General features: G+C 38.6%; 1 protein-coding gene across 2 annotated transcripts; it reads right to left on the bottom strand.

Annotated features, from left to right (window-relative positions):
- Positions 1-6972: 6972 nt before the first annotated feature.
- LOC149298556 (acylphosphatase-2-like) lies at positions 6973-16079 on the bottom strand. Of its 2 annotated transcripts, XM_089487349.1 has the most exons (4): positions 16025-16079; positions 14068-14084; positions 13534-13643; positions 6973-7087 (listed from the first exon to the last, which is right to left on the bottom strand). In XM_089487349.1, exons 1-4 carry the CDS (start codon positions 16077-16079, stop codon positions 6973-6975), a joined length of 297 nt encoding a protein of 98 aa, XP_089343475.1. The 2 variants fall into 2 exon arrangements, with proteins under 2 accessions (XP_089343475.1, XP_089343476.1); XM_089487350.1 differs by lacking the exon at positions 14068-14084 and having other exon boundaries at positions 13534-13641; positions 16006-16079.
- Positions 16080-26886: the final 10807 nt, after the last annotated feature.

Genomic DNA, 26886 nt, shown 5'->3' with positions numbered 1-26886 from the left:
AATAAAGTAAATCCAAAGACTGAAACACTGCTCAGAGCTCTATTTAATAATGTAATATTTAATAATGTGCATCACTTTTAGATAGAGTGGTAGGTGGCCATGTTAATTACACAACCAGATCACAATATAATCTGTGGCCGCTGCAGTAGTGCAACTATGTAACTATTAATACCTTAAATTCTAATAACACCTTAATATGCTATAATGAGAGACAGGAGAGCATTTTCTGGACTTTATGCATTTGTTCAGATTTAATAACAATCCCCCAGGAATTTAATTTTAAATCTACCTTGACATCTTTTTTTTTTTCAAACGATGAACAGATGGTAAGAATTCCTGGAATGTGTAAATCATCTTTCCTGTAATTCCTTTTTAGAGTATGCAGTCCTATAAAGGAAATTCACATTGCAAAATTCACATAAGCAACAGTTAGCTGAATTAGAAGCACCATTATTTACAGAAATGTAAACTGAGATATTAAAGAATCCACTTCAAATATTTTCTAATGCATTCTGTTTCTCATGCAATTTCTAGTTGCACAGCACATTGGAATTTTGATATTGAGAAGGGCTGTTTTGCTCAACAAAAGGAACATTTTTGTACAAATATATATATATTATTGCCAACATTCAGTCCAGGTCTGTCAAGACGGAATGTAGATATGTCAATGTGGTGTAATTTTGTGTCACAAGTTATTTTTCATGAATTACTTTACATTTATAGGAACATTTGGCAACTATGGCAACTCAAATTCTATAGTACTGATGTAGTCTTGGTACATTATTTGGTAACTAATTAATTATTTTTACAATGGTTTTCACTATCACAAATCCATCTCATAGCATTTGAAGCAAAACATTATTGGTCACTTCAATGCAGCTTGTGATTTTAGAGGTGTAAAGGGCAATGCAGCAGCAAGATAAATGGGTCCACTATAGGCTAGAGATGGGCAAGCCAGCTGTGGTCTGGCCCACTGAGTCTGTGGGCAAGCAGAGCCAGATTCGCCCAGCAGATGAACAGGTTTGTTGCTAGTGTCCTTCTGAATCTATGGGGTGGGCTTCAGCGCAAATTGGTTTGCACAGCTCAACATGAACTGTTTAAAACAAATCAATATGTTCTCCGCCATACCTGGCAGTGTCCTTCTTTATGAGGGTTCTTTTTTGTAATTTTCTTACATGACCATGGCACTCTAGGAGATTACCATTGGGAGTTTATGGGACGAGGGAGTCTCAAATTTAATCCGAGGTCTCTATAAATACTCAAGAGCCAAATCCATACCTCTTGGATTGAACAGGATTTGTTGTCACTATTGGAGAGATAAACCAGCGGAACTTGTAATGTCCTTTAAAAAGAGGACAAATGGAATTGCCCTGAGGTCTGAACCTTATTGATTTTAGTGTGGTGTTTTTGGTGGCCTATATATTGTACACCCATAAATAAATTAGCACGGTCAGTGTATATAGATAATCAGATTTATTCACATAGTTAATTAAGAATGAGTATATGCCCAGTGTTCTATATTGTGACTTGTTCATTATCATTGCACAGACACAGTAATCTTTGTTATCTATTACTTATTTACAATGACCCATTTCGATATAAAATGCAAATATTTTGCATTTTAAAAAGTAAATTAATTATGTACAAAATGGAAATATTTCTGGCTGAGCAAATACACTTCCCATTAATATGATGTGAATGCTCAATACTATTATACAGTGTTATCTAGATCAGTGGTTCTCAACCCGTGTATCCTCAGGACCCACACTTGTCTTTGGTCATTAAGTTGTGACCCAAAAATAATTTCATTTCCGAAATATATTTTATTCCATAAAACAACTTGTGCTGTATTCTCTCTCTCTCTCTCATATATATATATATATATATAAATATACACACACTTTATAAACAGTAAACAAACAGATACTTTGCACAATGAATAATGCAGTGGAAATTAATGGGGGTGGGGGGACAGGGGTTGTGGTGTCTGGGTAACTGGGGCTGAGATGGTGCATAGGGGCTGTGGTGGGGGGACAGGGGTTGTGGTGTGGGGGTAACTGGGGCTGTGTGGGGGTAACTGGGTCTGAGATGGTGCATAGGGACTGTGTTGGGGGCAGGGACTGTGATGGTGGTAACTGGGGCTGTAGTGGGGGTAATAGGGGATTTGCTGGGGTAACAGGGGCTGTGTCCTAGTGGGGGACAGAGGCAATAGGGACAGCAGAGCAGATATATATATATATATATTATATATATATATATATACATAATTAGTACAATTAAAATATATATACTTACCTCAGAAAAGATGAGGGAGTGGAAAGGCTGTCCGCGGGCTGCAGCAGGAAGAGGGGAGGAGCAATCAGGGAAAAACTTTATTCAGCTCCCACTAGGAGCAGACAGCAAACGCAAAGCAATCAAGCAACTTGCTTTGCGGTCGGGGAGTAATACTAAAGTACATGCCGGACGGGAGGCTGCCTGATGGCCCTGATTGTTGCGGCCGTGGTCCTGACAGCCTGCGGCTCGCGGATTGCCGCTACAATGTGTAGAATTTTCCTGGTATGCCTGCAGTCCGGCCCTGACCCTCCGCGACCCACTGAAGACAGGGTCACGACCCATGAGTTGAGAACCACTGATCTAGATCACATTCTTTATTGTGATTATTAAGACATTTGTGGAGTAATAGTTTTGTCTACTGTATTGTTAATTTATTTGAACATTATGGAAGAATTATATGTATTCCAATGCCTTAGTCAACCTGTTTACACTTATTTTAAGGTATCCCTATTTCTTTATTTTCGGGTTATGAATTTCCGATATGTGGTTAATCAGATTCACTCCAGAAATAAGAGCCCCACAAATGTTTAGAAATTCTTAGCCCTAGTTAAAACATGAAGCGTTCTTCAGATGCCACCTACGATACGAGTTGTTGTATAGAATGATAGCTGCAGAGTAGTAAGATGTAACACAGATGAGTTATGAGGTTCGGTAGGAAAGTTTATGTACTACAGTAACATATAGTTATTATTAGGATTTACAGATTGAGTTAGGGGAATTTATATTAAGACTGTGAAGACATTAACGAAGAAACTCACCGAGCAAAGCAGTAAGAGATTAAAATTCCTTGCATCTTGGTGACTGTCATATTTGGTGTTAGATGTTTTGTGTTTCTTGAACATTTCCTTTTTTCAGACTGGGTTAATAAATGCGCTAAGTAATTTTATTAATTACATTATTACAAAATGTGCATTTTTTTCTTAATAAGGAATTCATCATTTCTGATTAACAAGCAGGATCACCTAGAGGGTGCCACAATAAATCTCTGCTATGATTTATACCTACTATTGTTTATTGATCATATTCCACATCACTGATTTAAATGTCTATAGAGGATTGTACTTTTAATAACCTTTTATCATACGTACGTATTTGTTTTTTACTTGAAACATTAACAACTACTTAAGTGATTATATTCTTATCTTGTATGCCTAACGTCATGTTTTTTTTAAAAAACACATGTTTTCAAAGACACTGCTGTTTTCTGTAATTTGCTAATATTTTCCTATGGGAAGTCTAATCCACAATAAAGCCAATGGTATGCTCTTCTTAGCCCGCCTACTTTTGACATGACAGAAGTGTTTTTATGCTTGTGATTGGTTCCAGCATAGCTCCTTTATGCAATGTAACATTGAGGGCAGGACTCGGTTGCTAAGCAACACTGGTAAACTCATTTACCTTCCAGTTCTGTTTTAATGGGGATTGTGGAGAAAAAAAATAAAATCACATTTCTAATTATTTTCCTTCTCTCTATATCTAGTAATATAAGACTTGTGCATTATTATTCGTACGAACTTTATTTTGATCAAAAATTGCCTTTTTAAAGAAAATTGTGCATTTGTACGAATCAATGAAAATGAAGGCGATCTCCGACGAAGCAAATGAATACGAATTGCAAAAGTGCCAAAAATGTGTTAGGATTTGTCCATTTGTTGCCATGTGTAGCCTCCATTACAAGCCATTTTGGCACCATTACAAGCCACCTCAACTCACCTTTTAGTGAATAGCCCCCAGTTTTTTTTACATCCTTTTGTTGGCTTTTGTCAAGGGTCTAATACCTACCTTGGTTCCATCAAACCAAAAGCACAGACATTTTTATTGTGATTGTCACTGCATGGAAACCACCACATTTTTATGGTGGTGTTGTCAGGAGCAGTTCCTTGAAACAATATAAAGAATAATACGAAAGAATGCAAATTAATGGCATGTTTTGTTTTATCCTGTTTCTACTCTTGCAAAATCTGATAAATTACCTAGATTAGAGTAGAATCTGAAATAGTCCAGATGGCTGCACCGTCATAACAAAAACCTGTATCCTACAACGGGGAATGCAGCCAGTGACTGCTCACTAAACAGGAGCACTGAAGTGTGAAGGCTTCTATCCTGTTTTCTATCATAATGTCTGCCCTACTGCCAAAGAGTTGATTCTATAGTAATGCTTTTAGGGCTTACACTAGATCTTTTTAATCTATTTGTGTAAGGTCTGATTAAACACTGGGATCAGCAGAATATGTAAAAAAGCAACAGTCCCAAAGAATGCTTTCAACTATACAAACTACATGCTGAGTATATGTATATATTTGTAATTAATGTGCCACTCAAAATTACTTTATACATCAGCTCCAATGACCTTTAATGTCATCTTATGTCATATGCTTAGCGGTAAGAAAACTGTGAAAAGAAGAGCATGAAAAACAATAACTCAAGTATTACCATGCATTTACACAAGAGAGGATAGTCAAATCAAGTGTAGGAAATGTATGTTACCATTGAGAAGAAACAATCAGCATTATTGTGATGAGACCTCACAGAAGTGCAGATCAGTAACCATGTATGTCAGGTAGAAGATGTGGTAGATCTATGTACATTATAAAGTTGCTATGTTTTGGAAATTACTCATTGTAATACAAAATTACTTATTGTAATACATTGTAATAAAATGTATTCCTGGTCGCTCATTACGTCGTCCAGACACTATCCACCATCTTTGAACCTTTTTTTTCTGTAGTGTTTTAAACTCTGAATTAAATACCGGAGCATTCCTACAACACATACCTCTGTTTATGTGCACCAAAAAGTTTTAAGGAGCGGTGTAAGATGAAGTACCATCAATAGGAAAAAGTGATGGAGTCATTAATATGAATAATTAATCTGAGCGATATAACTGGGGTAATTAACCAGTCTTTGCCACAATCACTCCTTTACATCAAGGTTAAAGTCTACATGTTTGTATAGCTCCCGAATGACATTTGTGCTACATTCAAATTGTGTTCCAAATCAGTACAAAAACCAAGCAGGGCAAATAATAACAGTCTTGTAATTAGTTTATTTATGATATAGGGTATGAGGCACTATGAGTGCATAAATAACAGAATACAGGTGTGAGACGCTTGAAAAATAGAAGAATAAAAAGTCAGTAGTAATAAAGACCAACATACAGGCAGATCAATTCAGAAAAATACAGAAGAATCCATTTTGGTTGGGGTGTAGTCTGGTGGACATGTGGATATGTATTCAGTTCTTCTATGAACTGCAGAAAATCCCACTAAATTTATTGTAGCAATTTTTTTTTATGTGTAATACCCTTTTCCATTCATTCTATTTTTATGGGTAGAAACATCTTTCCTATATACATAACAGAAATGCATAATTTAATTCAGCCACAAGGAAGTATCTAACAGGTGCAAAACATCTGTCTCTGTGTTTGTCCAGAGGCTATTAGGTGCTGTTTTTTATTGCTCTTTTTGTGTTTTTATTATCTTTTGCATTACCAGTAGCACTCTTTGTATGCAAGGTTAGGCTGCAGGCATAGTCATGATTAATTCATTTACAAAGTTGTTTCTCCATCTCACTGACACAGCAAGAAGTTCATTTATATTGAAATCATATTTTAGCCCCTTCTGGATCAAGGCATTTTTACAATTGTGGACAACATAATTTTCTTCATTTCTGTTATGCCCTTTTAAAACCATAATTTCCCTCGTTCTCAGTTAGTGCACCCTCACAACCTATATATTGTTTTTTTCAGGACACATAATGCAATTTTCATCTTTATAATTCATCATGCATTGTGAAAAAAATAAATGAAAAGTTTCCCACTATTTTTGCAGTTATAGAGCAAATATTAAGGGGTTGCATAATTTAACTTCAATTCTTCACTTCAACAATTTAATTCTGAGTGCTGTCAAATTAAATAGCTGAGCTTGGGGACATACATTTGAACAGTATATCCTTTGGCGTAATAGTAAGTCCTCCAGCACCAACTGCCAAGATTATAGCATAATTTACCCATATACATATGAAGCATTGGGAAAATGTTTAAGGCTATCTAGGTTAACCACACACAGGAACAGACTGAAAACACAGCAGTTAGTACTTAGTTAGATGGGCTGCAGGTCTTAGTAACTGTTTTGCCACATCCAGTCTGCCACCACTGATAGGCTGCCTGCTCATTGCATTACGTTTAAAGTACGGATTTTTTTGTAAGCAATTAGGCCCACTGTCAGGTTGTTAGAACACAGCCTTCCGTCTACAAAAAAAACTCCACGGAGCTAATCAAGGTATCTAACAGCTTGACCTTTTAAAAAATGATCAAGCAACCATATTTCATGATCAAAGAAAACAGGCACTACAACAGATCAGATCTACAGAAGAGGCTGTCATACAGGACGACTTATGACTGCTGAAATAGTCTTGATCACAATGAACACAAATACCTTGTAGGAGTTGTATGATAAAATAACTGTGTACATAAATAACTTTTTGTGTACAGTTAAGACAATATATGCTTTAGCTTAGTTTAAAGAACACATCCACATGTTACTTACTTCCTTGAAGTATTAATGAAATAATGTTGCATTCCTAATGGTAGCAAGTAAGTCAAGTTAAGATTGCAATGAATTACACAATTACACCAACTTAATACTTAGTTCTAAAACTTGAATATTCCAGAGTTGATATTTGCTTCTCATTTGAGAAAACTGCTTTATCGATCCGACACATGGGGCTTCCAACGTTCTTTAACCAATTCTTCCTATAAAAACAGAATAAAATCTATATTCACATAATGTTATCAGTGAAGTGTTTAGCATTCAATAATTCATAAGGTTTCAATGTTGCTAGATCTCCCTTATGATGGCCCTTAAAAAATATACTGAGATACATAGAAATAAATTCCAATGTGCCCTGGAATTTCTATATTTTTGTATGAGGTATTAGAGCCTGTTTTAGCTCCAGATATCCCAGGCTGCTGCCTAGGGACCTGAATCATGAGGGAGTTAGGTAGTGGCATATTCTGTCTAGGGAGGCAGGTCCGAAATAAGGTCAGTCCCTGAGCTCTACTGGGACAGAATTGCCTGTTTTCCTCTTTCTTCCCCTGATGCCCATAATTTCTAAGAGCTCAGATTTTTCATTTCTTTCATTTTTTTTCCTCCTCCACTATGCTTAATTATTTTTCCTTCATTGCCTCTTATAATAAATTATTTATCGTTGATTCTTTTATTTAAAGGGTTGGAGTGACCTATGATACTTATGTGTGACAACTATTCTACAAATCAGTTGTAACATAATTTTAAGACTTGTTAAATGTTTTGTGAACACCCTATTTAGGCAAAACCTTTCCATTTAAAGGGGCTGCCAAACTTTATTCCAGGGTTCAATAGAGCACCTTACTGATCTGAACTGAACACATTCAGAAAAAGATATGATGCACATGTCCACATACTTCAAGTGCATCTTTCCCTGTTGACCTTGTTTTCTACAGGGAAGAGGTTTGGCAATCTTGTTTTACATACAACGATCAGCCATAACATTATGATCACGGACAGGTGAAGTGAATAACACTGATAATCTTGTTATCATGCCACCTATCAGTGGGTGGGATATATTTTTCAGCAAGTGAACATTTCGTCCTCAAAGTTGATGTGTTAAAAGCAGGGAAAATGGGCAAGCGTAAGAACCTGAGTGACTTTGACAAGGGCCAAATTGTGATGGCTTAACAACTGGGTCACAGCATCTCCAAAACTTCAGCTTGCCCAGTCTGCAGTGGTCACTACCCATCAAAAGTGGTGCAAGGAAGGGTCATGCACGTGATGGGCGAAGGCTGGCCCTTGTGGTCAAATCCAACAGATGAGCGACTGTAGCTCAAATTGCTGAAAAAGTTAAAATAATAATAGCCAGGGATAGTATTTACTGTATAAGATAAATTATTTTATGCATCAATGTATTCATTCATCTATTAGGCCTAGGTGAGGATACACTATTTGAGGGCTGCAAACAGGCCACTTTCTCAGGTTGAGCAAAGAGGTCTCAATAAAATGATTGAAGTACTTGTTTTAAGGTAAGGATGAACAGAATTCCCATCCTGCCTGTGATACTCATGGATTGTGCACCCCTTCCTAGGTCATCCAAGAAATGATTTTGCTCAATCAGAGATAATTAATATTACAACCTGGAAAATAGGCATGGTTGTTATGTGGTTTGTTGTGCCCCATATTGCAAGGGATTCAAAGTAGGATCCCTTGATGACATGGGCATGGTCTCCTTATGGTTACCTTCAATGAAATAACAAACATGTGTTCCATTCATCTAGTGGATGACATTCACGTGTTTTTTTAAACAAAATAGAGTCAAGAAACAACTGCAGATACCAATGGAAATTATTTGTATGCAAAATAAAATGAGGGTAAGGAACTAAGAAGACAGCCCTATCTTAACATCAAACCTACCCTAGCTACCAGGTGAATTAATAAGTCTCATGACCCTCTTAAAACTTTGAAATGTGGAGGTATTGTTGGAAACAAAGGGGGATATGCATTCTTGCAAGAACATCACTGTAGATGTCAAAAAGCAATAGTGGGTCTGACCTCTGACTGGGCCTGCACATTGCATATGGCTTTATGAAGTAGCCTAAATTGACTTGTGTATGATGGCCTTATTGTCAGTTACAAGAGTAATCCTCCCTTTCTATTTAAAATGGCCTAATAATTATAATGAAATGTGTCTTTCTGTAGCTATAAAATGGTCATCAGGGAAAATCCAAATAGATTTGAAACCTGGAGACTGTTCTATTTTGTATTATACCTCAAAATGTATCTAAAAAATAGTAGTAGTTCAAAAGTGTGGGGTCGCTTAGCTGTTTTCATGAAAAACAAGGATATTTCTAGCTGTAACATAATTGGAAAAGTGTTTTCTAATGATCAATTAGCTGTTTAAATGTAAACTTGGATTAGTGAACAAAATGTGTGATTGTAACACAGGAGCGATGGTTGCTGATAATGAGCCTCTGTATGCCTATGAAGATATTACAGCTACAACAGTCATTTAAAACATTAACTATGTCTACACTGTATTTCTGATCCATTTTGTGTTATTTTAATGGACAAAATCTGCTTTTCTAAGAAAATGTATAAGTGACCCCAAACTTTTGAACAGTAGTGTATTTGGAGTAGCAGCAAATACCAGTGGGGACTATCAATAGGACCGATGAAAGTAGGTGAACAACTAAAATGAGATCTATACATGGCCATAATGAAGCCTAGCAAACACATAACCTTTTAAGTGTGGTGCACTAGTAAAGTTCCAAGCCACACAATTGGATACTTTGTTTGGGCTACAAAATTGATCGGCGGGCTACAAAGTATTAACTTATTAATTTCTGTAAGGTACTTATAAGACAGAAAGATAAAATGCAAGATAGAAAGCCCTCCTGTAATACCACAACAGCAACTATCTCGCCACAAGTGGAAATGAGGCTTTCTTATAACACCACAAGGTTTCTGCAAGCCTCAGGCTACTTGCAAGATAGAACACTTTCCTGTAACATCTCAAAGTCTCTTCAAGCCACCATCTTGCCACAAGCTAGCTGCAAGATAGAAAGCTTTAATATTACAGCAAGCCACCATCTTGCCACAAGCACTAACCCACTCTAACCTATCCTTCGATTGATGTATTTATAAATAAAAATGTGTTCCAGTATGTTTTTTAAAGTCCTAATTAAAGACCATATTGTATCAAAAAAGAAGACATTTTGTTTTGCACAAACATTGCACATGACCCGAGGTTCACATCACAATCTCACTCATAAATGGAGGGAGAGTTTAACAGCCCAGAGAAGAGTGTTCCCAGAGTTTTTTCTGCGTCTTCCTCCACCTCATTTGTGGCAGTAATAAACTGAGCATGGGGTTGTCAAGTGCACTAGCTCATATTCTACAAATGGGCAGGAGATGACCAGAACCTCTGTCTTTTCTCGGACATTTTTCCAGTACAGTATCATGAAAGATGTATACATTCACAGAAGAAAATCCGTTTCTCCATTATACTGCAGGGTAATACATTACACAGACTGGTAGGTAACATGTGAAACATGACCTTGAAAACATATCCAATGTGGTCACCATACTGGAGAATAATACTTATTACTAATAGCTGCTGAAGGGCTTACAGATGCCTCTTTCCTTATACTGTGTGTGATGAGACAATGTGAATCCAACAAAAGGGATGCCTCTTACCTATTCTCCCACTGCAGGTGTACTAGGAATGTAAATGAAACGCTCAATACTAACTGCCTACAGAGTATTTGGTTTGAGTAAATGTTCTACTGGTTAGGGGACTGCCCAGTTACCTTAGTCCCTACCAAACACTGCTGTAAGATAGAGGAAATATATGGTCCACGGAGTGCTATTAACTAGCTAAGATAAGAAGAACCATTTTTCCTGATGAAAACTCCAGCTTGGGATAGTTTTATTCTGTGGGGGAGGGGGAACAGTGGAATTGAACCCTGACTTGGTAAAATAGGTAAATTATATGAGTTGGAACCCACTCATTGCCCAATACATGATTTTTTTTCCAATTTCACAGAACTTGACTGTCATGCGTGTCATCTGACTTCACAGAGACAAGATAAACTTGGGAGCATTGCTCTTCTTAAGCAATCAAATGAAGCTATTCTTGACCTTTCATCATAATAAAACTTATGGAGCTATAATTATTAAGAATGAGGGAAAAGTTCAATAAATACATAACAAACAAAACTGAATAATTATCTTGACAAGTGGCATTAAATAGCCCAGCTCATGAAGAGGGTAATTCTATGCATAAATAGACCATTTAATGCTGTCTATCCTTTCTAATATATTATGCAAATAAACATTAGCTGATCAGGCACTTTTCATTTAAAGTTCTACCACATAACAACAATGGAGACATTTTAAGAAGCATTTTCAGGTTCTTATGGCAACTACCTAGTAATGCATGTGTTTGTATCGCAGGACAATTAAGCATTCCCTGAAACATTTAACTTGATTAAAAGATCCGTCACTGAACGGAACATAGAACTAGGTGGAACTGCTCCTTTAAGTTCATACATGGTGCTTACATTCATTTATATTATTGGTCCGCATATAGGTTTTCCTGCCACTGCAATACCGGGAACTGCTGCATGTGTCTGAGCGATGGTTTGTAAAAAAAAAATTCAAAATGCAAATTACACATATACTTTTCCTAAATATAGTTGTCCTAAAAACTAATAATATCTCATCGTAACTTGGAGGTTGGAAAATTTTTCTTTTTTTTAAGAGAACCAGCCCTTAAAAACATCTGTGGGACAGATGTGTACAGAAGAAAGACCTATAAGATGACTAATGGTACGGGAGCTCAAGTGCTTCTTACTATTACCATTATATTTTTATTTATAATCAACAATAAAAACAGAATGTGCACTTTCCCATTGGTATATATATAATGTCAGATGTAGTCTACAAACATGTGTGGAAATTGCTGAAGGTTTATACAAACTGGAGCAGATAAGTCACGGTCCAGGAGAGTAAAGTTTAATGACCATGTTAAACTTTGTGGTAGATGCTTATTCTAAAGACATGGGTGACCCTAGTGGGGTGCGGCATCCAGGGTGACTTGACTTTTGTGGGGGCTCCCATTGGCAACAATATCATGTAACTGCCATGAGAACACTGACAACGAGAGTGATTTGTGTTTTCCCAAGAAGACTACCAAGCAACCGGGCAGGTTTCTAGGTTATAAAAAGATCTCGAGTAAAGCTCCGCACCATGCCTTTTCCGTAATCCATGTCCCTTTACATATGCATGTAAAGGTACATATTTAATAAATGTGGTATTAATAGGGACAGTAGGGTAGGAAAGAGGAACAAATGTATTTGGGTTCCAAAGAAAGATTATGTCTCTTTGGGGTATTTAATGTCTCTTTTAGGATCTGAGGAAAGTAACAGATCCGCTTTGCTGCTGTTCTGTTTCCTAAGTACATTTCTACTGACCATCTGCCACAAGCCACTGGCCCACTTCCTAACTATGCATCTGCCAATTGTGTTGACTATTGCTGGCTACAAAGCTGTCCTCTGCACTGTTTGACCAAGAGCTATCCGATATGTGCTTCTCTTAGGATCCTGGCACCCATGCTACAGTAAGATTGTGTGCTTCCTGTCTCAGCATCATTCGTCTTGCCTTTTATTACAGATTAATAAACACAACTAATCTGTAAACCATGGGGAAGGTATCATCAATTTCTTTTATCACGATCTACATGATTATATCTCCCCGTTAAGTTATTACTACCCATTTATTAAAACTGCCATCCCACTCTACTAGCAAATATACCTTAGGAGATTTGTCATGTTATTCTTTGCTATGAAGATTTAATCACAAAATAACAGAAACATTTACTTTGGGTTAAAGTGATTTACTAGATGACAGATGAAAGCACCATAGTTATACTTGGGAACATCCCAGGGTAAGCTACCTGTAGTGATACAAAATCCCTTTTATTTTACTAAGTATTACACAATAACATTTTCTTTTGGAGAATAATAAATATCCAAGTTTGAGCTTAAAGGTCCTGGTGTGGCCTTTAAGTGGTATTTTCCATGTGCCCACTATTATGTGCTTTGTACATAGTTTTATTTAATAGGGGGTCAAAGGTTTGTTTTTATTACTATAATATTATGTCATGTCTTTTGAGTGACAAGTCTGCAGCTGTTTCCATCCACACAACTTCTTGAGCTCCTACTAGCTGGGAACACTTCACTGATGGTCGTTTCATTTATTAATAAATTCCATCTGGATTATCTGCTTGCAAATGCACTCACAAGGGGGACATCTTGTAAATGTAATGGTACCACTCAGCTATCATATGCATTGAAGTGTATTGTTTCTGTAATATTTATCATTTAGCCATGTAGTAATCTTGGGGATTATTATTATTATTATTATTATCTTTTATTAATATAGCGTCAACAATCTACGCAGCACTTAATACAATACATATATTCAAGGGGTATGATAACACGAGAATTGACAAGACAAACCGATACATTAGATGGAGAGAGCCCTACTCACAAGCTTACAATCTTGAGGATACTTCCTAGCATTCACAAATCATAAAAATTACTTTACTTTCAAAAATTAGTGCTTACTACGTGTAAACATTAGTGGTAAAGTAATGTATACTTACATGATTTCTACTATCTCTTTTGTCCCTTGAACTTGACCTATAACTGTTCCATGAGGAGTATTCTTAACCCAACCAACTGCAGAAACATGTTTTGCCTGATCTTCTGTGTACTTTAGTAGGAAACAAAGAGGAAAGAGCAAACAAGGTATATACACATCTTATATACTACTACTACTACTACTACTACTACTACTACTAATAATAATAATTAATATAATACAGTATATGTAAGTATATATATATATATATATATATATATATATATAGTTATAGGGCATATATAGTTATAGGGTAACAAATACAGTATATTTCCCTTCGAGAATCAGAGAGAAGACAGGAGTGTAATGTTAAGCCCATGCAATTTTAAATATGTTATGTTATAGTGTATATACAGTATATATCAGTATCGTTACAGTAAATGTTACTGTTGCTATGACATTCTTAGGAAAAACTGCAACTTGCATCAATGCCACAAGCATTGTTATTTGAGCCATCGAATAATGTAACATTGATAAAGTATAATATATACAATACCTTTCTGAAAAACACACCTGGGAAAAATAAAAATATAAAAAGTGAGACGTTACACATATTATTAGATTTTTAATTACTTAGATTTACAGGATATATATCCATACATTTTTAATCATTAAAATGTTTTATTTTGCAAAAGCATTCATATGCTGTTGCAAGTATCCTGCAACAGCATATGAGCTTTAGTGCTCTGACCAAGGTACAGTTTTAAAGTCTCATAATTATTTAATGTATCTATATGTAGGCTTGTATTGAACACTTGCATTTTGTCCCAAACTAATATAGTGCCTTAAAATAACTCTTGTTTGTGAAAGTTATCTCAATCAATAGTAGGCATGTATGGAAGACATAGTGACATAATTTAGGCTGAAAAAGACACAAGTCCATCAAGTTCAACCTCACTGTTGATCCAGAAGAAGACAAAAAAGCCCACATTGAATCAATTCCCAATGTTTCCTCAAAAGGCGGAAAACTTTCATTCTTGCTAGATGTTGCTTTAAAGTTATTTGTGAGTGTGTTGTTTTTTAATGATTTGAGTTAAAACATTGTAAAGGCTCTATAACAGATATTTTCATTTGCACACAGATGGGTGCTGGAGGTACAAGGAAGATAAGGGAGACCACATTCCTATATGGTGGCCCTGCTCCAAACTTCAACACTTTGGGACTTCTGTGGCAAAGGTGACTCATGAGATGGATGATTCCAGGGCCGGCCCGACAATGGAGCCGAGTGGGGCAATCGCTCCAGGCGGCACTTTTGAAGGGGCGGCACATTGCCGCCCCAAGCCCTTTTTTTTTTTTTTAAAAAGCGAAAGAGAGAAAGGGGCGCCGAGTGGTTTTCGCTTACCAAGCTGTCAGTACCCGCTCGGCGCCCCTCTCTCTCTCCTCTGCGGTGGGTCTCCCTGTTCGGTCTCAGCATTACAAGCCGGCACCGAGACCGAACAGGGAGACTCGCCGCAGGACTGCTGAAAGGTATGTACAAGGGGGGGGGGGGTACGGAGTGAGAGGAAGGGTAGATAAGGGGGGGGGGGCGGCATTTTAAAATTCGCCCCAGGAGGCATTCTGCCTTGGGCCGGCCCTGGATGATTCCACTCAGAAGTCATCCTCTTCTTGACATCAAAATAAGTTGGCAAGTATAAAAAGTATAAAAATTCACTTTTGTCAATGTTTGTTACAGACAGAGAGGTTTCCATGAGAGATGATAATTCTATCCAGTGGTAGGTTCCTGAGGGACTAGGAGATTGCGTTATAGTTTGATTTTATTCTGATTTATATTTGTTAAAAAAGCTATTTAACAAAAAGGCAATATAAACTACTTTATGGAACACATGCAATGTTATAACGCCACCTTGTGGAATTCATTGCCCAGCTCCAAATGCATTCTTCTAAACAGGTTACATTAACAGCAGGGAAACTCTGGCACCTTCTGGCCTCACTCTATGAAATAGACACATTTGATTCACACCGTCTGCATTATCCAACACACATGACACCCTTACCTTGTGTGGACCGAAGTTCTTCCTTATGGCTGTTCGCATACTGTGCGAGCAGCAACAAAATCAACGTGGGGTTACGTAACATCATTGTACATGACCCCACTGCACTCCTGCCTTTGGGAGTAGTTCAGTCCAGATCAGGCTGGCCCTGTAGCAAGAATTTGTCCTTGGGCGCTTACCTCTGCTCCTGATTCTGGACATACCTGTTCTTAATACTGGAAAACTGAAGTCCTCTTAGCCGTCTCTGAAACACTCTACAAGGCAAGCTGCCCTTTTATTGATACGGCATATTAGCCTGTACTGAGTCCAGCAACTATGGTACAATGAGCTAGGCGCACATGCACACTCCCAATGTATGACAGCTGCTGGTAAATGAAATGGCAGTTTCAGTGAAGCAATGCCAGAATTTGTATATTCCAATACAAAAAAGGGGCTTTTAAAAGAAGAAAAGTGAATTCCTACCTTGCACATCTCCGTGAATCTCATAATCCACCGACCAATATCCTGTCGAGCTCATGCTTTAAACTAGCAGATGCACCCAGTGACCAGGCTTTGATAGAAGTCTTCTGCCAATATCCAAAACGGGTTTGCTTGCTGCTAAATGCAGTGCAGGGGAATGGCAACAGCTACATAAAAATAGCTCAGTTATAATCTCAGTCTGTATTTTAGTGTGTGTGTTTGGCTATGTTACCGTGTGTGTAAGTCTCTGACTGTGTGTGTCCAGTTGTGTTAATTTGTCTGGCTGTGTTAGGGTGAGTGTCTGGGTGAGTAGGTGTTAGCATGTCTAAGTATATCAGTGTGTTTCTAGATATGTTGTGTGTGGATATGGATATGTGTATGTGACTGTGTGTCTGTGTATGTAAATTTGTTTGTGCATGTCACTCCATGATTCATTTTAGCTTTATTAATAATGATATAACATAATGAATGTGGGTGTGGTTTTGGTGGACATGATTTTAGTGTGTGTGTGTGGGGGGGGTGGTATTCGATCCTTGGACCCATGCAGCACAAAGTCTTGGGTCAGCTCTGTTTGCCATCAAATACGAACCCAGGGGTGTAACTAGAAGCCACGGTCCTGGTACGAGAATTGCTCCAGGGCACTAACCAAGCAACATGTCCCACAGTGCCACCTTTGCCTCAAACAGCTTGTGAGTGCCTTTGCCCCAAGCAGCTTATCAGTGCCATCCTAACCTCCAAACAACATAAAGGACCCCTTTCCGTCAGGTTAGCGCGCTCCCACCTAACCCTACTAATAACCCGGTGAACCTTCAAAGCTACACAGGGACCCTCAAACAACATACTTTAACCCTTCCCCAGCCATTTAATTTTACAGGTTATTCCGCTATGGGGTGGCCTTTCCAATACCCCTAACAAATGGCCGGTAACATGGGCCATACCTGACCAATCTACCCCTCAACAGCCTGCCACTCAGATGCCTCCCCATTACTCAACTTCCAGGTCACAATTAATGCTGTTCCTCTTCTCCAACAGATATATAAAGGAGAGTATGAGAAGAAAGATCAGGACCGTTAATACATTGTTTATGACCTGACCAAGAAGGCAGTGAAGGGCAGCAGCCAGACCTTACATGTGCCAACTGGGTATGCCACGGGAGCACATCAATATTCACTAGCTTGGGAAGAGAGGAATGACATTAAAGGACCTTCCTTGCATGCTAGACAACGCTGAAAGGAACTGGGGTAAGCAGGACCTCGCTATTATACACACTAGGGGTAATGATTTGACATCCAACTAGTCAGTTGACTTAATCATCCGCTTACAACACGAGGCAGAGAAGCTACTGGTGAGGTGGCCAAGGGTTACACTGGTCTGGTCAGACATTATCCCTAGAAAGGTGTGGCGATGATCCCACCCCATACAAAAGGTGAGAAAGAGGCTTAACAGAGTGCTGAAATTGTGGCGGTTCACATTTGCCTCACCCTGACATTCACCCTAGTTGTCATGGCCTTTACAGGCAGGAGGGGGTGCACTTATCCAACATAGGGCTAGATGTATTTAACGACTTGCAGAATTTTGTGGAGCTGTTGCAGAAGTCAATATTGATGGCGGCAAGAGGGGTAAATAGTTAGAGTCCTCTCTTTTCGATTCGGGCCAGCACTGGGCACTGACTTTGTGGTTAGGCCTGGCAATGGCAGATGGCTGGGTGCAGGCATTACCCCTCCGCAGACAGCATCGGTCAATGGCAAGCAAAGACTTTGTGGTCAGGCTTGTTTCTCAGGGCTGAATGGGGCTTTTGCCAGAGGCCCGGTCGATCCTCCATGATAGCAGCTAGGTTATTATGGCGGGACCTGGACAACACAGGTAATGCAGCCACTATGCAGAGATGTATTCACAGCAGGGAGCGTACAAGCAGAAAGTCCAAGGCAGATGAACAATACAGGGCCAGAGGCAGTTAACCGTGGTCAGGAGATTCCGAGGTCGGGGCAGGCAGCAAGGGAGCAAGGTCAATAAACAATCCAAGGTCTGGTACACAACGAAGGCAAACAAGCTAAATAGCGCAGAGAACGAACACCCAGAGCAACATACAGTGACTCTTTGAACGGGCACTGTGTGTACATAGGAGTGAGTTTAAATAATGGACAAGGGCGGGAAAACGGACTGTGCGATAAACAAAAGAGTAAACGTGTGCTAAACCCGCGAGCGTCGCGGACGTGCCGCAGCACCTCGCTTGTAACTCTGCGAGTGCTGCCGGCACGGCGCGGCAGCTCACGGAGGATTGTTGCAGCGTCGTGGGCGCATAGAGTGGTGACGCGGCTGCCGTGAGCGTGCCGCGGCTGCCGTAAGCGTGCCCAGGGCCGGCCCAAGGCAAAATGCCGCCCGGGGCGAATTTTTAAATGCCGCCCCCCCTTATCTACCCTTCCTCTCCCTCCGTCCCTGCCGCCCCCCCCATTATCTACCCTTCCTCTCCCTCCGTCCCTGCCGCCCCCCCCATTATCTACCCTTCCTCTCCCTCCCCCCCCCCCCCTTGCACTTACCTTTCAGCAGTCCTGCGGCGAGTCTCCCTGTTCGGTCTTGGTGCCGGCTTGTAATGCTGAGCGCCGGAAATCTTCCGGCACTCAGCATTACAAGCCGGCACCGAGACCGAACAGGGAGACTCGCCGCAGAGGAGAGAGAGAGAGGGGCGCCGAGCGGGTACTGACAGTTTGGTAAGCAAAAAACCACTCGGCGCCCCTTTCTCTCTTTCGCTTTTAAAAAAAAAAAAAAAAGGGCTTGGGGCGGCAAAGTGCCGCCCCTTCAAAAGTGCCGCCTGGAGCGGTTGCCCCACTTGGCTCCATTGTCGGGGCGGCCCTGAGCGTGCCGCGTCAACATGCATGCCCCTCCGTGTACGTGCAGTATGCACGTCACCCAGATAGTTATGAAGGGAGATTACTATACCTCCATGGTCAATGTTTCATAAATTATTTTGTAACTATTAAATATAGAGCCAGATGTGCTTTTGCACTGAGAGAGACCATTTAAAACATATATACTTAATACACAAAATCCATAACAACAAGCTGCTGCACGTCAGCAATGAGTACTGAACCCCAGCCTCGCATCGCTCCACAGACGGTAACTGTGGGCTGGCCTCTGACATCCCTCGATTCTCCTCCAATCCAGAAAAGGAACACATTCACCCAATCAATGTGCAGTTCTCTCTCTGCAGCTGCAAAAGAGCGGACTGTGTCAGTGAGGGAATGCAGGTGGTGTGAGAGGGAACGGGCCTGGTCAGTGCCATGAATTATCAGAGGCTATCCTTCCTTAGAGTTACCTGAGGGGTTTCACATAAATATTGTGCATTATATAGGGGTTATATATGGATTGTAAGAAGCTGTGTACATTTTGTAATTGAGGGCCCATATTCTGGAGCGTCCAGTGTTTCTTTCAGCCCTATACCTGTTCCTATGTGACTTTTATGTGTAGGTACCCCATTGCTGTAGCGCTCTGAATTCCTCATGACTCAAGGACTGTCTTCTCGTGTTAGGGTCACTGTCAGTTTGCGTTTATGTAGTCTATATGTGTTCTTTAGTCGTGTACAAGGTATATGCTTTAGTTACCACCTGTCTCCTTACACATCCTGCTACAGAACTCTACCATCCAAATCAGGCAAGATCTTTGATGCACCAGGTATGGCCTAGTCTGTCCTAGAGGCTGCGCTGGTTGCCTGTGCCTGACATAGGGATAAACCTGTTGGCCCTGTGCCACCTCATGGTCCTTGCTACCTGATCCCTTGTCAGTCCTGATAGTTATATACTGTATATATATATATATATATATGGATTGTTTAATTTAACAGGTAATTGAATGGTGACTGGTACTGATGTGTTTTGTCTTTGTTTAGGATTCCGAATTGATCATACACGTGTATATGTGATGGAAAAAGCTCTGCAACGGGTAATTTAAAGGTTTCTTAATATGTATATATAAACCAGTGCTAAATAAGCAGCCATGATGCACACCTTTCCTGCCTGTGTACCTTATACCGTATTTAAAGTTAATTAAACTGTCTGCATGATAGACTAATTTATGTATTATAGATTTGTGTCTGCCCCGATATATTAATAAGCAGTACAGCGATAACAGTATGATATAAAAAAATTGTTTAACTCATTTAGTCTGTCTGTTTTTCCTGATGTAAAGGCCTTAATCAGCCCTTGGACTTAGATTACAGATAGTTTTATCCCTATCCCATGCACAGGGCCGACCCAAGACATAGTGCCGCCTGGGGTGAAGTTTGAAATGCCGCCACCCCCCTTGCTGCCGCCATTGCTCATTAAATACCCTTCCTCTCCCTACCTTCTCATTATCTACCTCCCTCATTATTATCTACCCTATCTCTCCCCCCTTTGTACTTCACTTACCTTCCAGCAGTCCTGCGGTGAGTCTCCCTGCTCTGCTGCGGTGCCCGCTGCTTCACTGCTGAGCGCCGCAAATGAAGTCATATTCCGGCACTCAGCATTACAAGCCGGCATCGAGACCAACCAAAAGGCTCGCAGAGGAGAGAGGGGCACCGAGCGGGTACTGAAAACTTGATAAGCGAAAACCACTCGGCGCCCTCTCTCTCTCCTCCACTTCAAAAAAAAAAAAGGCGCTTGGGGCGGCAAAGTGCCGTCTGGGGCAATTGCCGCACTCTACTCCATGGCAGGGCCGGCCCTGCCCATGCATGTTTAAATTCCCCCACTATATTAGCCTCTACCACTTCTGATAGGAGGCCATTCCATTTATCCATGACCTTCTCAGTAAAGTTAAAAAGTAATGCAAATAAGCACTTTCCATTAATAATATGTAGTGCCATGATCAAATACAGACCTTGTGCACTCATTTGCATGGTAAGATTTAGGGCTAACTGTTGCACTAGTAGACACGGGTGAGTTCCTTGTTGCACTGGTGAAGATAAATCACCAGCTCACCAATCACCAAAGTATCACAACTTCCCTTAGTAGGTATATAGCACAAAGCACATTCCAATGCTATTCCAACAACACTACACACATGTCAACACAGGCAAATTAAACATTGTAATGCCAAAATAAAAGTGTCAACTGCTAAATTAACCCTTGTGATCCCAAGCTTGCTTGGAAATGTATCTGCTGTGGCCTTACCCCAAGTGGACTCTTCATAAGTGGGCAGTTAAGAGTTACACTGGCGTTAAACTGGAGGAAACGACATACCAAGTACCACTGCAGAAAGCAGGATTGTACCCGCGCCGCACCCCTCAGACTCTCTTCCACGTACTCAACTTTCAAAACCTCTCCGAAAACCCAGGGAACTCCCAACCATCATCATAATCAGACCATCTGAACAATCAACAGCTTCAACGCATCATCGGAACCAGATCAACTCATCCCCATCCAAGAAGTCCTCTCCTATTGTCTCACTTCCCCCATTGACTAGATTGTAAGCTCACAAGAGCAGGGCCCTCCTCTCCTTTGCACCAGTTTGTTACTGTATGTGTTTTGTATGTGAAATTGTTCTACAGACTGTAACAGCGCCGCAGAATCTGCCGGTGCTTTATAAATAAATTTAATGTAAGTACAATGCACTACATCAAGCTACTTCTCAAGCTACCATAATGCTCGCAAATACCTAAGAAGAAACACCACATACTTTAAAATAAAAGGATTATACTGTATGTGCCAACAAAAAAAGCGTAATTAAATGTTTATTTATATGGATGGAGTGTATGCAGTATGTGCAAAAGTGAATATGTGTGTTAAATGTAATTTAAAAGAATCCAGGCAACTCCTTAACTACCTTTCTCAATAATAACCCTATGTCAGGTCTTAGCTTGGATTTACTGGAGATCAAAAGCGGGGCGGATAGACAAAAGGGCTCAGGCAACAAAAGCGTAGTCGAGGGGCATTCCAGAAGGTCGGGACAGGTAGCAAAGAAGCAAAACGAGAAATCAAGCCGAGGTCGGTTAAGGAGAGAGTAGGGGGATCCAGAAGGCAAGCCGAGATCAAAAACCAGGAGAGAAAGCAATAAACAAAAATGGACACTAGAGGAGGATATACACTAAGGAAAGGGGAGACCTTAGCATCTCAATACACAAGCAAGGGCACCACAGGCCGGGAGCCTTACACCCTATCTTGTTTGTTCTTTCTAACCTCTGTGCACAATCCCTGTGATGTAGCTTGATGGACAACCATGAACAGACAGGGAATAATTGTTTAATTGGGTCTTTCTCACATGGATTTTGGTTTGCAACATTATATTGCTGCTATTGGCTTTAATCGAATTACTATTTACGACAGGTATTGTATACTTTCTTTTCATATGATTGGTTAATGAAATAAGCTTACACACATTGAATGCATCTAAGCCGAGTTACAGGTAAGACTGGCCAGACATTGCTATTTCCATTCAAAGTGGCTGACGTGATGACAGAAAGAGAATAGTCTGACTAAATTGTTCAATTACTCATTCAATCTCAGCACAACCACTTCACTTTCAGAAATTCTAGATTTTACGGTTTAGGATGTTAAATATACTTGTGAACTGTTTGCCAATTAACCAATATACACAGACATGTTATTTATATTTCAAAAGGAAAAGTTATTTCACCTATCCATAATATTTAAAGAATTATTTCTTTGGCTCTGTTTAAGATCAAAATGTACAAAATATGGCTATTTTTATGATACTAAATATAGTGTAACACTCATTTAAAAAATCAGCAGATGGAAAATATTTATTTTTATGTTTTTTCTTTTTTAGATTGTGGGTTACCTTTTCCTTCACCTCAATACAATGGCACGACAATCTGCAGCTGTTGAAAAGGTTGTTGGTGTGTTATCAATATCTGTAAAAGCAGAAATATTCAACAGGGAAATGGACCGCGTTCCTTGTACGATAACAAGTGTGTATATTGAATAAATACTATTTTTAAATTCTATGAATTAATAGCTCATTACATTGAGGGTTTCAAATCTGTCCAAACCAGCCTTTTTCAGAAACTTGGCCCATACCTTGTAAGAGAAAATGCTTATGTTTGTGTCCCTTTAAATTAATTAGTGAGATCTCTAAGATTTTGTGGTCCATAAGGGTCTGTAAAATACCAGGAAAGGATGAAAATTGTCAAGTTGATAAACAATATTAAGTGTTCATATGAAAAACCTGTACAATTGGAGAGAGAATCTCTGAATTTATTACTCTTCCCTGCACGGAACTGAAAACTATGTAAAATTGTTTTGCAGTTTTAGTCGGTGGCAAATCTTTGAATAAGGATGCATTTAAAGACCTGCAGACGGGTAATATTTTTTGCATTTGGTAATATAAATACAGTATAAAGCTTGTAGGTTTGCCAATAATAATCCTCAGAAACATTGCGGATACATAGACATTCCCACTGTTGTGAGTCCCATTTACCTTTTCTGTTGTTCCTGGTGACAAGAAGAAGAGCAAGGGACATGTTCCATGGTTGAAATTATTTTTATTCTTTTTCCTTCATGTTTTGTCAGGATAATTTGGTTTATTGAATTGAAGCACAACATAGGATTGATGATGTTTGGTGACATATTAATTGGGGACTGCACAATTCCAGTCCTTGAGAGATGTAAGCAGGACTGAAAACGAGCATTTTTAGTTAATTTTTAACTGACTATGCCTGTGCCGAAGCTGGGACATCCTAAAATTGTGGCCTATTTGCAAGAGTTTAGAATTGGAGTTGTGCAGCCCTGTTCCATCAGTAGAACATTTCGACTACCCTAAAAATCTGGTGTTTCTAGGATAGACAATAATTACTCCCTGGCTGTTTTGTATGTAGTCAAATGTAACATACTAATACATGTTCACAACATTTGTGTGATTATATTTTCTGCAGAGATACTTTTATTACTTACCAACATTCCAGTTCGACTAATAAATCATCTCGACGGATATAATTGTCCAAATTGTTTGATGGAAGATATCATTTTTCAAATCCATTTCCAGGTTTACTTATGTTTTATTTGTTCTTAGCTTGATAACACTTGCAATGTTTTTATATTTGGGAATTAATTCAAAGTGAAAAAGGAAATGATCAAGAACTGTGAAGTACATTTTTTAATACCATTCAGCTGACAAACAAGCATAAAACAAATAAATGGTCGGTAAACCCTTGATGGTTAGACCATTTTCTATAGTAGTCTATGGTACAATTACTAGAGGTAGTCTATGTGCTGCATCTTATAGAGATTCATCACAAATCCAAATTTTAGTCCTTGGAATATTGCATATTCAGATTTATATTGCTTTAACATTATTATAGTTTTGGAACTAAAGGTATTGCCTCATGTTCACTTCCAATTTAAAACAAAATCAACGGGTATTAGTGCGAGAACAGTCTGTTTTTAGTTACTGGAGCAAAATGACCATGCTATTAACCATAATAAATTGCTTGTACTTTCAAGTCACTGTGTGTTGTTATTATATTCACATTTGTCATGGTACATGTCAATGTATGTACGTATTTTTATGTTCCAGATCATTGAGGAAAAAGGCAGACTGGAACAAAATTGTTTAGGAGTACTGGAATTTATTAAAAGAGTTAGCTGTGTAAACCCTCAGGTACAAAAGCCACTTGTGTTCCTTCCAACAACCTGAACAATTCATTTCTTTGATTTGCAGATAAGCCAAATTACATCTGTTTATATAATATACACAATATCAGCATTAATAAAAATAATATTTATATTAATGAATGTATATGTGAATAGATAACTAAAAATAAAGCATAATGAAAACAGAAATTAACCAATTAAAGTTATGTATATATGTATAATTGTTTTTTTTTTATTATTTATTTATTTAAAAGATGACCATGCATTATTGTGTAATTGTTGATGCTACAAAATCCTGCCAAACATTTGGGTATGTACAAACTTGAAACCTTTTCTAATATATTAATCTAATGAGAACATTTCCAAGTAACATACACTTGAAAATACAGGATCCTACAAATATAGATATTCATACCTGAAAAGTCCCATGGAAAAAAGACATTTTCATTTGGGCATTAAATTGCAAAATAGCATACAAGAGTTGAGTGTAGTAACAAGTGTAAGTATGTATGTTTTCCTTACAAAAACATTAAGTGATGTGCTTAGCTGGAGGTCCCCGCTTTGGGTAGCCTTGTGAATTTTTAATCACAACCCCTGCTGTGTGGAGTTTATTAAGTTTTTGTTAAACAGATTCATCATCTTTCCTAAATATTAAATTTTGCAGAATACATTTAATACATATTTATAATTGTGTCTACAAATTTATTATATATATATATATATATATAATGTTACTAATCCGTATTCCACTTTGTTTTTAGGATTATTCCTCCACATTAGAGTATATCTCCCCTTTTGTTAAAGTGCAAGTAAAAATATATTACTAGGCTTTACAAAATATGGTAAATCAACACCATATCATGATCATTTGTACTAACAATATGCACAATATATCGCAAAAAGAGTTAGCTCAGTCTGCTGGTAGAAACAATTGAATAGCTGAAATTAAACTAAAATACTCCTGCAAATGTTATATTGCTTTAGCATGACTTCATAAGGTTGGAGGAGTTTCATGGAAACATATTTTATTTGTGCATTAAATCCAGCAATATATATTAGCATTGATAGGCTTTGATTTATATGGATGTGGTTTTATTTTGGTTCAATGTACAATACAATATGCTTCGAGGCTGCCATTGTATACAACCAGGTTATATCTTGAGTGACTTTTCATGCTCAAACACCACACTGGCAATACCAGTAAAGTCCTGCATGTCCATTGAAATCCCTACTTTCTTAGACTTTTGTTAGTCAGAGTGTTAGTGTCTGGGTTACCACAGCTTACCATAGGCAGTACGATCAGGAGCCAGGGTTTTGTTTTAGAACACCTAAAAATTGGTAAAATGCATTTATCTGAAAACATGTTAAACAAAAACTACAACAATGTGAAAAAGCAGAATATTCCAGAAAAATCATTTTAATCTGGTACTACTCATAGCAAACTGGTTGGGGTTCCCATTAATAAACTCTGATTTGTATATGTTCAATTTGTATTCATTTATTTTTTGTTATTAGCACAACAAAGAGGATCCTCTCTCAAAAGAATATCAACCAGCTTGCTTTTACAGGCAAATATCCTGGGTATGTTAGATAATATTTTGTGCACTTATCCTTTTGGTTAATTTAACTTGAAAATGCTGTATAACAAGTGGTATTATATAGAGGCTTTAGTTATTTCTTTGGGTAAAATGACCAGCCCAGGATGGATTTTAATTTATTGCAAGATTTTGGACAGATTGCAACAAATGTTAATTTCTGTTTTAGTTGCTTAGCAGGATAGTGAAGCTTCATGGGAGGTTATCGTAAACAAAGAGGTCTAAACATAGCTGAGGATTTTAGTGGCCCATGTACGCTTCATGGTTGTTCAGATTTCTTTCATACAATCTGTTTTATAATTTACCTGGCATAAATGAAAAGTTAATATAGTGGTAAATGCAAAAGATCACTTGGTCTGTCTAAGCTGGTTGGAACATCTAGAAACATAAAGGATAAGTTTTGCAGATATAAGGAAAGCCATACCATTTGAAGCAATGGGCATGGAAATTTAGTATCCCATTAAAGAGTTATAAATAAGGATCAGTGATAAACCTAAGCCGCAATTACATTTTGTGATGTCCAATTCCAGATCAAATAAGAACAGATCTTTATTGGATTGCCTGAAACTCCACCCAACAACTGTCTCAACTGATAAGCTTTTGATTCCAAAGCGTCTGAGAGAAATGCATTTTACTGGAGACCTTACACTAAGAATCGCTGCAGCTCTGAATCCCTGTCTGAAGATGC

The sequence above is a fragment of the Sceloporus occidentalis genome, unplaced genomic scaffold (assembly GCF_023333645.1).
Source record: "Sceloporus occidentalis isolate IW3139 unplaced genomic scaffold, rSceOcc1.0.p SCAF_32, whole genome shotgun sequence".
Lineage (NCBI taxonomy): Eukaryota > Metazoa > Chordata > Lepidosauria > Squamata > Phrynosomatidae > Sceloporus > Sceloporus occidentalis.
The sequence above is the reverse complement of the archived record's forward strand: the minus strand, read 5'-3'. Positions and strand labels throughout refer to the sequence as shown.

Coding starts and splice junctions, on each gene's coding strand:
- LOC149298556 (XM_089487350.1), bottom strand. CDS start 16,079: ATGAGCTCGACAGGATATTGGTCGGTGGATTATGAGATTCACGGAGAT. Junction 13,642..16,005: donor GGTAGGAATTCACTTTTCTT/CTTTTAAAAGCC, acceptor CCTACTAAAGTA/CACAGAAGATCAGGCAAAAC. Junction 7,088..13,533: donor AAAGAGATAGTAGAAATCAT/GTAAGTATACAT, acceptor CTGTTTTTATAG/GAAGAATTGGTTAAAGAACG.